Consider the following 12,211-nt stretch of genomic DNA (forward strand, 5'->3'; position numbering starts at 1 on the left):
TACTTGATATTGGCTTCCTCCTTCTAGCGCTGCTTTTACACTTTAGCAATTGTTTGTTTTCTTGTTTTGTCTGTAAGCTGTTCGTGTGCTTGCTTCGTTTTTCTTTAAATATATTTGGTATTAAATTTGAGATCGTTTCATCGATGCTACATAAAACGGTGTGTTCGCTCACTAACGACAGAGGGAAAGTGTTAATAAAATGAAGTCATTGTTGAGCATAAAATTATGAATAAAATAAGATTACACTCGAGTGCCAGACGACGCTATCCCTTGACTTGTAAAATCCGAGCCCGAAGAGACACGCAACAAGGAAACAAAGTAAGCGTATGCACTTCTTCTTCTGTCACCTCGGGGTTGTCAATTCTTTCCCAGCTTGCTTGATCTACTCGACACTTTCATAATGCTATTATTTACGTTGACTTTAACAATATATTTGGCCTTTTTTCAGTTTGTATGTACGTGCGTGTAGAGTGAATGTATTTCGTTTCTTTTTTATTAATCTTTTCTTAGATGCTGCTTTTTGTTCTGCTGTTACCATTAGGTCCCTTGCAGAAGTGGAAAATATTTCCACACATGGCATACATGGCGACAATATTTGTGATTAAAATGTGTTTTTTTATCTCTAGTAATATTTTCCTGTTTGTTTTATTTTCACCCTTTTTTCGTTACCCACGTCTGCTTCTACACTATGATCGGACTTGTTCTTTCCTTGGGGGAGGGGTGGATATATTTTGATCCTTGATTTATGAAGTTGTTTTTGATTATTCTTCAGACCCGACGAGGTCTTCCTCTCCTCGCCACTACACTCCGCACAGCATGGTTTCGGGTGAATATGGTTTGTTTTACTGCAATTTCTTGTATATTTTAATTTCATTTTTTCTAAGTACGTTTATTAATCCTTTTCCGCATGTCTACCGTTCTCCTTCAGCGTTGATAAAACATATAAATGCAATCGTACACGAACTCAGACACACACCCACATACGCATGTTCGTTCGTCATCCTCGAGCATCTTGTGTTCGCGAGAGGACCCACAAAACTTAACTGTGAGCTATCGCCCTTAAAGTTTAAAACGAAAAAAAAAATGATGATAAGATAACATAAGCTAGACCGATATCCGACAGACTATCCCTAATGAAACTTATCGCCCCGGGAGGGATAATGTTTCGTTTTTACCATTTTGTTGTAGCTATTCCGAGCGGTTACGTTTCGCTTTTTAAATAATGTACCTTAACAACCTACCCGAGAATGCGTGTTTGTGGGGTTCGCTTATCCGTTTACTTCTTTGAATTACTGCTAACCTCTTCTCCGTGCACTCCATTTAATGCTTACGCCTTGTTTTTAAAACTTTTCATTTAACAGTCTTCTTACAGTGATAAAGGGTTTAGGTAGTAAATGAAAAGGAAACGATAAAGTTTTAAGAAAACGAGAGGTTTGGTATTTACAGTACACAAATAATCGAGTAAGGGAAGAGGAAGCATAAAGAAAAAGGAAAATGTGTCTTCCTTCGGCAAGGAACACGTTAAAAGGGCATCGCTTCGCGTTTGAGTAGCGTAGCGCGGGTTAGCATTTTGTTTTTACACACATAAAGAACATAGAATTTTGAACAATCACATATTGCCAACCTGGGGGCAGGGTCGCGCTCTCTCTCTCTCTATCTTCGCACTCCTTCGTTCTGTTTCTATTTGTTTTTGTTTTTACATTACCAGGTGGCAGGTGCCCTCCACTACGAATATTGTCCAATTTACGTTGGATTGATTTTGATTGCACTGATACAAGCTCCGTCACGCGCTCACTGCGTCACTCCCTGGGCTTTCCGGTTTAGAACCTCTGGGCCGCTGGAGTGCACAGTTAGTACGCATCCCACCGATCGCCGTTCGTGTCCTCGAGGATCTCGCGCTTGACCGTCACCGAATTCGAGCCTGGACTGGCGGTGGCCGATCGGTTTCCGTTCGTTTCCAGACTCAAAGCCTCCGCACCGCCCTGTGTGTGTATGCTGTCGGTCCGGGGCGGAGGAACATCCGATTCGGACTCCTCGAGCGAGGTGGCCCGTGGTCGATCGTTGTCCGGCCCGGCGTCCGATCGGTTGTAGGCGGAGTGTTTGGAGTGGTTCGATTTGGCATCGTCGTCGTCGTCGTCGTTGTCGGCGTCACTCGTCGGATCGGCGTCCTGGTCGTGGGAAGGCACAGTCGCTCCGGCGCCGGCCGCCGCAGCAACGGCAGCCGCCGCTGCAGCCGCCATGGCCGCCGCGAATCGCTGCTGCACGGAGGGTACGCCGTCTGGCGGCTGCAAGACACACACACCGTTGATGATGGAATCCGTGGCGCCAGCGTCCTTCTTCGAGCCCACCGTGGTCGATGCCGTGGTCGCCGAGGGCGTCGTTGTGGTCTTTTTGTCCGGATCCTGCCAGTCTGGGTTGACCCATTGCGGGGCGGCTGGTTTGCGGCGGCTTATTCGGGACATCGCCTGCAAGCTGGCCAACGACGAGAGGGAGGAGGTCTTGGTGAGGTCGTCATCATCGCCACCTCGCTTGCTACTTCCACCACCGTCCATCGATTCCGAGTCGCTCATGTGGCCACTGCCCGCTTCCTCCTCGTTCTCAGCCTCCTCCTCGTAGTCATCGTCACCTTCGCGCTTCAGGGACGACTGCATCGACAGGTCGAGCCCACTCATCTGCTCGCTGACGGCTTTGTTGAGGGCGGCCAGGTCCGCTTCACTGCCCGGCATAAATCCTCGACCGATGAGCGCCGCTAGGTTGGCCGTGGGAGCTCCGGCGGCAAAGTAAGGCGGATAAGGAAGTGGCATTCCGCTCAGGCCGAGACGTTCCTTCTGGATCTCCATGAGCCGCTGGCCAAGCAGGACCCGGAACTGCACCGGATCGAACGGGGCGCCGGTTTGGTTCTCTCGCGATGGAATCGGCTCCGAGGGTTGGCCGTGAGGGACTTGCTGCTTTAGCCGCATCCGATGGTTGTGGAACCAGTTCGTGATGGTGCGCGTGGACAGTCCAAGCTCGCCGGCCAGGAACTCAATCGTCTGCACGTTGGGGTACGGATCGAGGGCGAACGCAAGCCGGAGTGCTTCCTTCTGCTCTTCGGAGAACAGAACACGCTGTTTTTTGTTTGGTGGAGCTGTAGCCGACCCTACCGAACCCGGTCCGGGCGAGTTGGAGTGGTAGAACTCGGAGGTGTCGTTGCTCGAGGTGTCGGAACTGTTGTCCTGCCCTCCGGGCCCCGTCGAGCGACGCCGCTTACTCGCCTCTCTTCGCTCGTTCTTGAGTGCCTGCAATCGTTCGACGTTGTTGGCGTCACTCAGCCAGAGTTGCATGCGGATGAACGGTTCACGTCCCTTGATGCTCAGCATGTGCCACGGTTTCGGTTTCGAGAGCAACTCCGAGACGGACCCCTGGGACAATCCGAGCACGGCTTCACCGAAGATTTTCTGTCCGATGTTGTTAGCCAGCAGGGCTTCCTTGATCTTGGTCGTGATGACCTGCGTGTCGAGGTCTTGGGTCAGTGCTGCCATCTCGTAGACCGTTGGAGAGATGTGCTGGTGGAGTGAGCCCCGCATGGAGTTGGGCGCGCCAGGTTGCGACGGGTGTTGCCCGACGGATCCCGGAGGACCTTGCTGGTGGACGGGCGAGTGGATCGGCATCATGATGGAGGACTTTTTCTCCTGCGGTCCTGCTGGGTGACCCTGCAGGGCAATGGCATGCTGCGGGGGAATGCCCGGTGGCGTCAGGAGCATCGTCTGTGGCGAAGGCTGCTGTGGCCGCTGCTGGGAGGAGGCGTTCTGTGGACCCAGCGGGGAAGCCTGTGAAGAGGGCGGTTGTTGTTGTTGGGCGTTGTGGCGCTGCACTTCCTGGACTTGAGCCGCGTGATGGGCGGCAGCGGCGGCTGCTGCGGCGGCCAGTTGATGTTGGTGCTGGGCGGCGGCAGCTTGTGCCGAAGGAAGCTGTTGCTGCATTTGAGAGATCTGCAGCTGAAGCAGTGTCTTTTGCTGATCCTGTTGCAGTTTCGTAAGCGAGTCGCTCAACATCTTCGGCATCGACGGTGGCATGCCCGACTTCTGCAGATGCATCCCGGGGATCTGAGGTGTTCCGCTGTAGTTTCCCGTGCGCATCAGCTTTTCCGGTGCGATCTTGTACTGACTGGCGACTAGCTTGTGCACGGCGTTCTCATCCTCGAGGAACATCTTCATGCGGATGAACGGTTCGCGACCCTTCTGGGTCAGCATGTGCCAGGGTTTCGGTCGTGCCAGCAGATCACTCACGGAACCTTGCGAAAGGCCCAACACCGACTCTCCAAACAACCGCTGGCTTATGGAGTACTGCGAGAGGGACTCCTTCACTCGTCGCACAATGTCCTCCGTGTTGAGATTGTTGTAAAGGTCGAATTGCTGCTGCGTGATTGGCGGCAGGATGGCTTTGAGCGGGCGCTGCTGGGTGGTGTGATGTGGCGTGACAGGTGGCTGAGTGATCAACGAGTTTGTGATCGATGCCATCCGCTGCAGCGGACTGGCGGCTACAGAGAAATCGTCCGTGGGCGTTATCGTCGGTGGCAGGATGCTGTTGCTGATGGGACTTGGGGCTGCCGAGGAAGCCGTTGTCGTCGGTGTACACATACCCGACGGTTCCGAAGGCTTTGGCTTGACCAGACTGAACGCACTGTGCTTCATGCTCTCGTCCAGCTCTTTTTGGCTCATGTCAGCGTCCGATTCGGCGTCGGACATGCTTCCGTTCAGCTTCGCCAGCGCCGATTGCTTCTCCTTCGGAAGCGAAAGGTCCTGTGCGGAACCACCGTTCAGTCCCGTCGTCGCAGGATGCTGTGACGAAGGTTGCTGTGACGCTTGCTGCGATGCGGCGTTCGATGGTTGCTGTGACGACGATTGCGACGGTAGCTGCGATTGTTGTTGGTGCTGCTGCTGCTGCTGTTGCTGGTGCTGCTGGAGTGCCAAGAAGTTTGGAAGGTTGGAGATACCCCCGGGCATGCCGGGGAGGCCTGCGGTGGCGTTTTGCTGCAGTTTGGCCAACTCCCGGTGGTACGCTTCGAGCGCCATGCGGATGTTGTCGTCCTGCAGCCTGTCCATCGGAGGCATTCCTCCGCCGAGAAAATGTGGAAATAGAAGGCTATCGATTAATTATAGCATATTCCGTTCAGGGAACAATTCAAACAAGGGTTCTTAACACCGGTTACTTACTTTGGAAAATCGCGCGGACTGCGCATCAGCTTGGAGAACTCCTCCTGATAGATCTTGGTGATCTTGTCCTGCGGCAAGTCGTCGTTCTCGTACTTCTTAGGCCGCCCGCCCGCACTTCCACTGCGCCCGCTGAGATAATCTTTGGAGAAGGGCGAGTGGACGTCGCGGTTGTGCGGCGATTTGGAGTCATTGTCGCTGTGCTGCGTCGAGTCATCGAGCCCGCTGAGGTGCAGTTGCTGCAATTGTTGCTGCTGCAGTTGCATCTGTTCGCGCATCTGCTGCTGATGGTGTGCTTGCTGCTGAGCGGTCGGTTGATCGCCACGCTTCATCATCGATGCCTCGGAGAGGATGTGCTGGATGCGATCGTCGTTCAGATCTCCGTCCGGCCGACCGTACGATGGCATTCCGGGTTCTGCACCTGCAATAAGTATACATCTGTCATATAAACCAGCGACTAGGGGGCAGCCCATCTCCATGGGTTGCCACTTTGAGGAGTGCAAAGTAGTAGAAAATTCCCTTTATCCCCGGACTGAGTGAAACGAAACGAAACATCGGTACGGTAGACTTTCATCTAGATAGATCTGAGAACTTTCGCTCCGTAGTCTTCCCAATCGATTAAATGTCCATGTGCCATACGTGCAAACGTGTTCATAAGATGTACGTCACTCGGAGCAACATAAAATCTGTCTTTTTCTACTTTTTGTGCCACATCGCTCGAGGTCAATTCCAGCGACCAAAGCGGAATGGATAAAAAATATTGCTCTTGTAAATCTACATTTTATGAGAACATATCATCTTCATCATCAACGTCGTCGTCGCCGCGCGCATCGTCATCATCATCATCATCCGATGTGAGATTCAAAGCGCGGTAAGCAAAGCGGAACGAAGGAAAAGGGATGGGAAATTGAGCAAAGGATATTTCCATGGGAAGGAGGAAGACATGGTCGCACATATGCAACGCTGGGGCTCCAATCCCCAATCGACCAATCGCGTGGCGGGATTGGACCGAAGGGCATCATCCTTATGCCTTACCCAATGCGCCTGTGCCCCAAAACCACCGGGGGTAGATGGATGGCGGGCATCGAAAAGGACCGTGCCATCGTCGTGTATACGGTACCAATCTTCAAGTCTCCATCTATATTTATTCGCTCCAGTTTTTTATGCAATATATATCAAACGACTCCAAATCCGTATCTTTTCATCATCCAGTGCCTATCATATCCTCATCACCGACTGCTGCATCCATCCGCGCTTGTCCGGGTTTTCGCTTCTTTTATGCCGGTGTTTTCTTTTCTTCTTTATTCCGTAGAAGTGCCTCTTTGGCAACCATCATCCCGTGCCGAGATGAGACACACAGATTATGATGAAGATGCATTCTCCTCGGGAGAAGCGAGAGACAAACACGATCGATGCAGGAAAGGGAATGGAACGGGAATGAAGCCCTGACTGACTGTCCCGAGCACGAAATGAGCACCGAAAACGTGCGGAACTAATTGGTGTTTTAATCGCAAACCGCCAAAAAACCTGCAACCACCTCGAGTGCATTTCGAGTTCGCGGGGTTTCTTCAAATACCGAACGGGACCAACAAAAGACCAGAGTGAAACGAGTTGATCGATTTTTATCGATCGTTCGCGCCGAGCCAGGACGGCCATTTTGTAGGCCGGAAAGACCGTTTCAGTTGGGCCAAGATTGGTCAAGTAGAGAATATAAAAATTGTCTTCGCGTGGCGGTGGAAACCATTTACGGCACGGGTCCGTGAGCTGTATTTTTTCTAATCGCACTTTATTTGACAGTTTTGTAGACTTTTGTGTGCGCGTAGGCGCAGGAGGGCAGGCGTGGCGGGTGGCGCAAGGATCAGATCAGTGGTGTGGAGTTTATTTTCGTTGGGCCTCCGCTGACCGCGTGATGAGTCCCCGAAGTGCCGCAAAGAAGAAACAACAATCAAGTGCTCGCAAGAGATGCGGATCGTAAAAGCGAATATCTATAAATCACACGTCTCGTAAAAAGTCGATTCTCCTTCGAGAATGGTTTTGTTTTACACACCGACCGTCGTTGTGCGAACCGGGTCGTGCCGGGTTTTCATAAGGGGTTTCGGTGTCAGCGGCGGTTTGGGGGCAGCACCAGCATCCAATTGCGGGATGCGGGAAAAGGGTCGGGGGGCAAACTTAAAACCAAGCGAACGCGATGGAATGCAGTGTCCTTGATCGCCGTGTCCGTTTGCGGATCGAAAACAATTCCGCGAAGTGGTGACGACGGTTTCTGAAGCTGACGCCGCCGCCGCATCGTCAGGATCGTATGCGTTCGTTCGAAGAATCAATCAACCAACCCCGAGGCGTACCCCGGAATGGCGGCCTCCAACTTTGGTCGCTTGAAGAGCTTCAAATTAGTCATTAGCGCACGCGAAACGAGGCCCTCGCCGGAGACCCCAAGGGCCTGTACCCGGACGTAATTGGCCAGCTGCACGCAAATCCCCAACCCTCCCCGCCGGGCACCGGCGACGTCTGGTGGCGTCTGTCATTAAACGGAAGCGAAGGCGAAGGTTCCTGAAGGATCCATTTCCCTCGTCGATTCGCTCTATTGATGAAGTCTTTTCAGTTCCGCTTCGTATCAAAACGTTTGTTTTTTTCCGCTTGCTGCTGCGACCGAAAAGAGAGCAGTTTGGGGATTCATCGTCATTCCCGTGCCAGCTCCTCAGACGATCGAGCAGCGTCAAGTGGCGATATGGGTTCCTGCGGCTTCGGTATCCAGCCGACGACAGTACGCCTTCCTTTTTGGAAGATGTCATGCAGATTCAAGCCGTTTCCGGCTCCACTCTCCACGTTCGTGCTGTATTTCATCTAACAGATTGCCACCAGACCTGGAGTAATTACAGCAAAATGTCTGTCATTTGTTCTGTCTCCCTTTTCCGCCTCCACTTTCTCCCTCTCTCTCTTTCTCATTGTGAATCATTACGGGATCCTTCAGCTTCCCCGGAGTCAATCCCGAGTTGTCGAGAAGCAGTCGATACACAAAAATTGTCCTCCTCACAACCAACCGACGCGTGGCGAAGAAGGCAGCGACCCCTTTTTTGCATGCACTTTCATCCACCATTGCTCGTAGATGGTTCTTCCCCGCGGTGTTGGCGCTATATTTTTGATTGATTATGAATATTTTTTTTGCAGCAGCAGGGAAGAAAAATCAAGGAAAACCCAATTGGAAGAGTATGTGCAATGAAGAAACCATCTTCTGTTCATTTATCCATCCATTCAATCCAGGTTAGGCAGTGTGTTTTCCATTGAACGGGGGAAAAAACAAACGCATTATCCTTCGGCCTCTCGGCTCCGATTCCCCTGGGCGGTGACGCCGTACTAATCATCAAGCAATGCGGTGCATTGTGGATTGAAAAACAACAACGGAGCTCCTCGGAGATCCGGGAAAACCCCAGATATTTGATTGTGTTTTTTTTTTGTTCGCAATTCGGCTTCTGTTTCGCGGTTCAACACCGCATTCGCGATGTGTTTTTCCGCATACCCCTCTCCCCGAGGATGAGGGTGAGTTCCGCAATAGAAAAGTGGCGGAGGGTAGATGCATTAATTTTTTCAAACAACTTGCTTTTTTGTGTGTTATTGTGCCGATCCGGAGGCTTCGCAGAATGTTTCTAGAACCGCTAACGCTAATGGAAATTGACAATCGCCTGAGGAGTTTTGGTGGGTCGGATATATATATCCGGAGCGGAGTAATTATAAATCAGGTTCAATAAATACGCCGGTGCCCTCGGGGCGAATGTATCGAACGCAATGTTTGCATTCAACAACTCGTTAAAAAACACGCACGTGTCGTTGCGAGTGTAGCTTCGATGAGTCTCTGGCGCCTTCGACAGGATTCGCTGGCGGCGTCATTCCCCCTCTACAAGCCTCTTCAGCTGCACTGCCTCATTATCGAAATCGTTAGGAAGTGATTTAATTTGGCGGAAAAGTCTTGTCGTCGGGGAAGCGAAAACAGACACGTCCCCCGTGAGGTAAGGTGAGATTCTGCGAGGCGAACATAATTACGGCCAATTGAATGGCACCTAGTCTAGGAATAAGAGACAAGACGAACGAGCAGGAGAGTAAGTAAACGGAGGGAACGTAATGGGTCGCGTCCAGTTCAGCAGGAATTGCGTCTCGAGTGCAGGCTCCAGTCCAGCAAACTGTCTCCAGCCGGAATGATGGAACCGACCTGATTCGAATCACCTGCACTCACCCATTGCGCTACACTCTCCACGGGGCACCGTGACTGATGTTTATAAATTTTACATTTTAAAATGCAGTGATCATTCCGTGTTGACACTTCATTAAGTTTGAACTCGCATGTTACGGTGGAATCGCGATACGGCGCCCCGGTGCCAAATGGAGCCGAAAATGTGCCGAGCAGCGGACGGGATATTTGATCCCGAACGTTGTCCCCTACCCTCGCTTCTTTTAAGCCGTGTCACCTACCGATGGAGGGCCGCCTCGGTGCGCAAAAGTGCATCGAATATTATAACTAAATTATTTTTATGGCCACACTTCCCGCTCCGTTCCTGGACCGGCGTTGCATCGGCGCGGGATAAATTCGAATGGCCATTCCAACGACGTAGTAAAACCCGCACTCAAATCATTTCCTCCCATTCGCCACCCCATTTCCTTTACTATTGACCTCCCGATTCTCGGATGAACAAATGAACGCGCGCACGGCACAGTCCGGAGCAATCATGCAGTTTAATTATGAGGTGATGAAATAATTTGAAATTTTGTAATAATTAAAAGCGATTTAATGTCCGCTGCGAAATCGAGATTCCGGACCTGGTGCCCGAAGGTGTCGCCAGGGAAATGGGCCGTGTAATGCCGTGTGTCACATGCAATTAGGTCCACAACTGGGCGCCCGAGGGGAGGGAGAATCAGTCCAATCAATGGCCGTTTTCAAATGTGATTTTCACGTTTAATTATTCGCCTCCTGTGGAAGCAAATCCTCATGAGATGGAAGGGGCCAGCGGCTTTAGCTGCGTGCGGAACTAAACTTCCGAGTGTGATGGAATTTGCATGAAGACAAGTTCAAGCACAAAAAAAGAAATACGAACTCACTGATACCGAAGGGAAAGCAAGCTCAAGCAGCGACGGAAATCGGTGTTGGAGAATACACTTTTTCCTGGTGGCAAGTTACGATAATTGAATAACTAATACCGCCTAATAAAAATAATCTGAACGGAAAGTCTCATCGGTATTTTCCCGGGGGCTTCCGCGGGGCAGGGTTTGTCTTGTTTATGGAAGGATCTTTGGTTGTTTTCTTTTTTCCACTCGACGAGTACCGGGCCGAAAAACAAGGCGCCTCTTCCGAGAGAGCCTGTACGAAAAGCGGTCCGGTAATTTATTCACCCTCGTTTTCTGATCGATCTCGAGCTGAATGTGTCTGTTGGGTCTGTTTTTTTTGTTTTTTTTTGGATCCTATTTTTCCACGTCGTCGACGCGTTTGTTTTGGCAAAGTGTTCGGTGGGAAAAAGAATCATTTCTTTGCCGATCGTGAGCAAGGCGACGGGCGCAGGGAAGAGGGTGAAAAGGTACGGCCACAACGTTTTGTGTTCGCTTTTCGGGTGGCGTCTCAAAAGTTCCGTTGTGGCCCCCGCGAGCTAGAAGGTCGATTGTGTTACGTAGGGAGCCTCACCCGGCATCGTGGGGGCTTTGGAGGGTTTGGTTGAATGAGGAGCATTCGGTTAACCAACAGAAAAAGACAGTTCATCCATCGAAATCCTCCGACTAAGAAAATGGAAGCTAATTAATTCACTTTTCGGAAGCTACGTATTGGATGAATTCGTAATTTCCTACTTTTCTGTTATGTACAGGTTGGCTTGTTTGCGTCGATACGTTTAGCAAAAAGTGATAACATTTCTCGGACAATGAATGGGGTTTGTGACTTAAAACAAGGATATTTTTTGTTATGATGTTGCCGTTGGATAGAGTTTAAACAATAAGCACGACGAAAAGTATCATTTTCTTCGTAAACACGTTCCAGAAAATTCCATCCGGATACTCGTCCTTAATGTCTACGCTTTTTTCTTACCACAGTCAAACAAACAAATGCTAACCTTAAAAATGTATTAAAATTGGGAAACGAGCGCGTTCTGCGGGCAAACAAGAAAGGCCATAAATAAATATGGATTTTTATTAACACCGCTTACACCTTCCTTTGGCCAAAGGGAATTCAGTCCGATGGCGACAACACAAAGGCATGGTTTATTGTTGTGTGCGGAATGAAAAAAAACGAAGAAATAAAACTTACTAGATTCTTAGGGCATGCAAATGTCATCGAGCCGCAATCGAGCGAGGGTGACGATTATGCCATTTTCGGTGGAAATCACATAAATTCCTTATTGAAAGCAATTCTTACCGAAGTGAAAGGGAAAACAAGGAGCATACTGCAGGAAGGAACCGAAAATACCGGATATCAACCCCCGTAGCTTTCCCTCTTCGGTTGGGGTGGGATGGCTCTGCAGTACATTGCCTTTCTTTTGATATCTACAACGTCCCTTTCCGCATTTCCCTCGCCGAGCGCGGATCTCGATGGATGGAATATTATTATTAATCTACCGTTCCTTTCCGCATTCTCTCGGTGTTGGTTCCGCATGGAGCGGGGCCAGGTGGTGTGCAGAGTGTGGTCTAATCTACATGTCAGTTGTTTATTACCTCCCCCGTCACCAGTGCCCACCCTCCCCCCTGTGACGGTCCGTATCGACCGGGATCACCGCGGCGGTCGTTATAAAATATTCGCGGGATACAGGTTATTTATTTCGTATTTATGCGCCCCCTTCGGGAAAACGGGCCGCGCCTCCGCGGGTGAGGGTGAAATGTCTCCGTTATGGTAGCGCCTTCCAAAGCGGCCGGGCGAGGGAAAGTACGTTGAGCGCCTTTATGAAATTGGCCCGGTCGTCGGGTGGAGAAATTGACAAAATTGTCACCGGGTAGTGTTTTTTTTTTCCAACCCCGATGAAATATTTTCAATATTTTCTCCCAAGTAGACCCAC

At 50.5% G+C, this 12,211-nt stretch overlaps 1 protein-coding gene across 1 annotated transcript in view; it reads right to left on the minus strand.

The window, feature by feature from the left end:
- Nucleotides 1-1,850: 1,850 nt before the first annotated feature.
- The window catches only part of LOC131261493 (homeobox protein cut), a 157,606-nt gene continuing 147,245 nt past the window's right edge, over nucleotides 1,851-12,211 (minus strand). The window contains exons 7-8 of the mRNA XM_058263541.1: nucleotides 5,196-5,613; nucleotides 1,851-5,124 (exon numbers count right to left, since the gene is read on the minus strand). Coding sequence (XP_058119524.1) covers nucleotides 1,851-5,124; nucleotides 5,196-5,613 — 3,692 coding nt within the window. The remainder of the gene's footprint in view (nucleotides 5,125-5,195; nucleotides 5,614-12,211) is intronic.

The sequence above is a fragment of the Anopheles coustani genome, chromosome 3, assembly GCF_943734705.1.
Source record: "Anopheles coustani chromosome 3, idAnoCousDA_361_x.2, whole genome shotgun sequence".
NCBI classification, from domain to species: Eukaryota; Metazoa; Arthropoda; class Insecta; order Diptera; family Culicidae; genus Anopheles; species Anopheles coustani.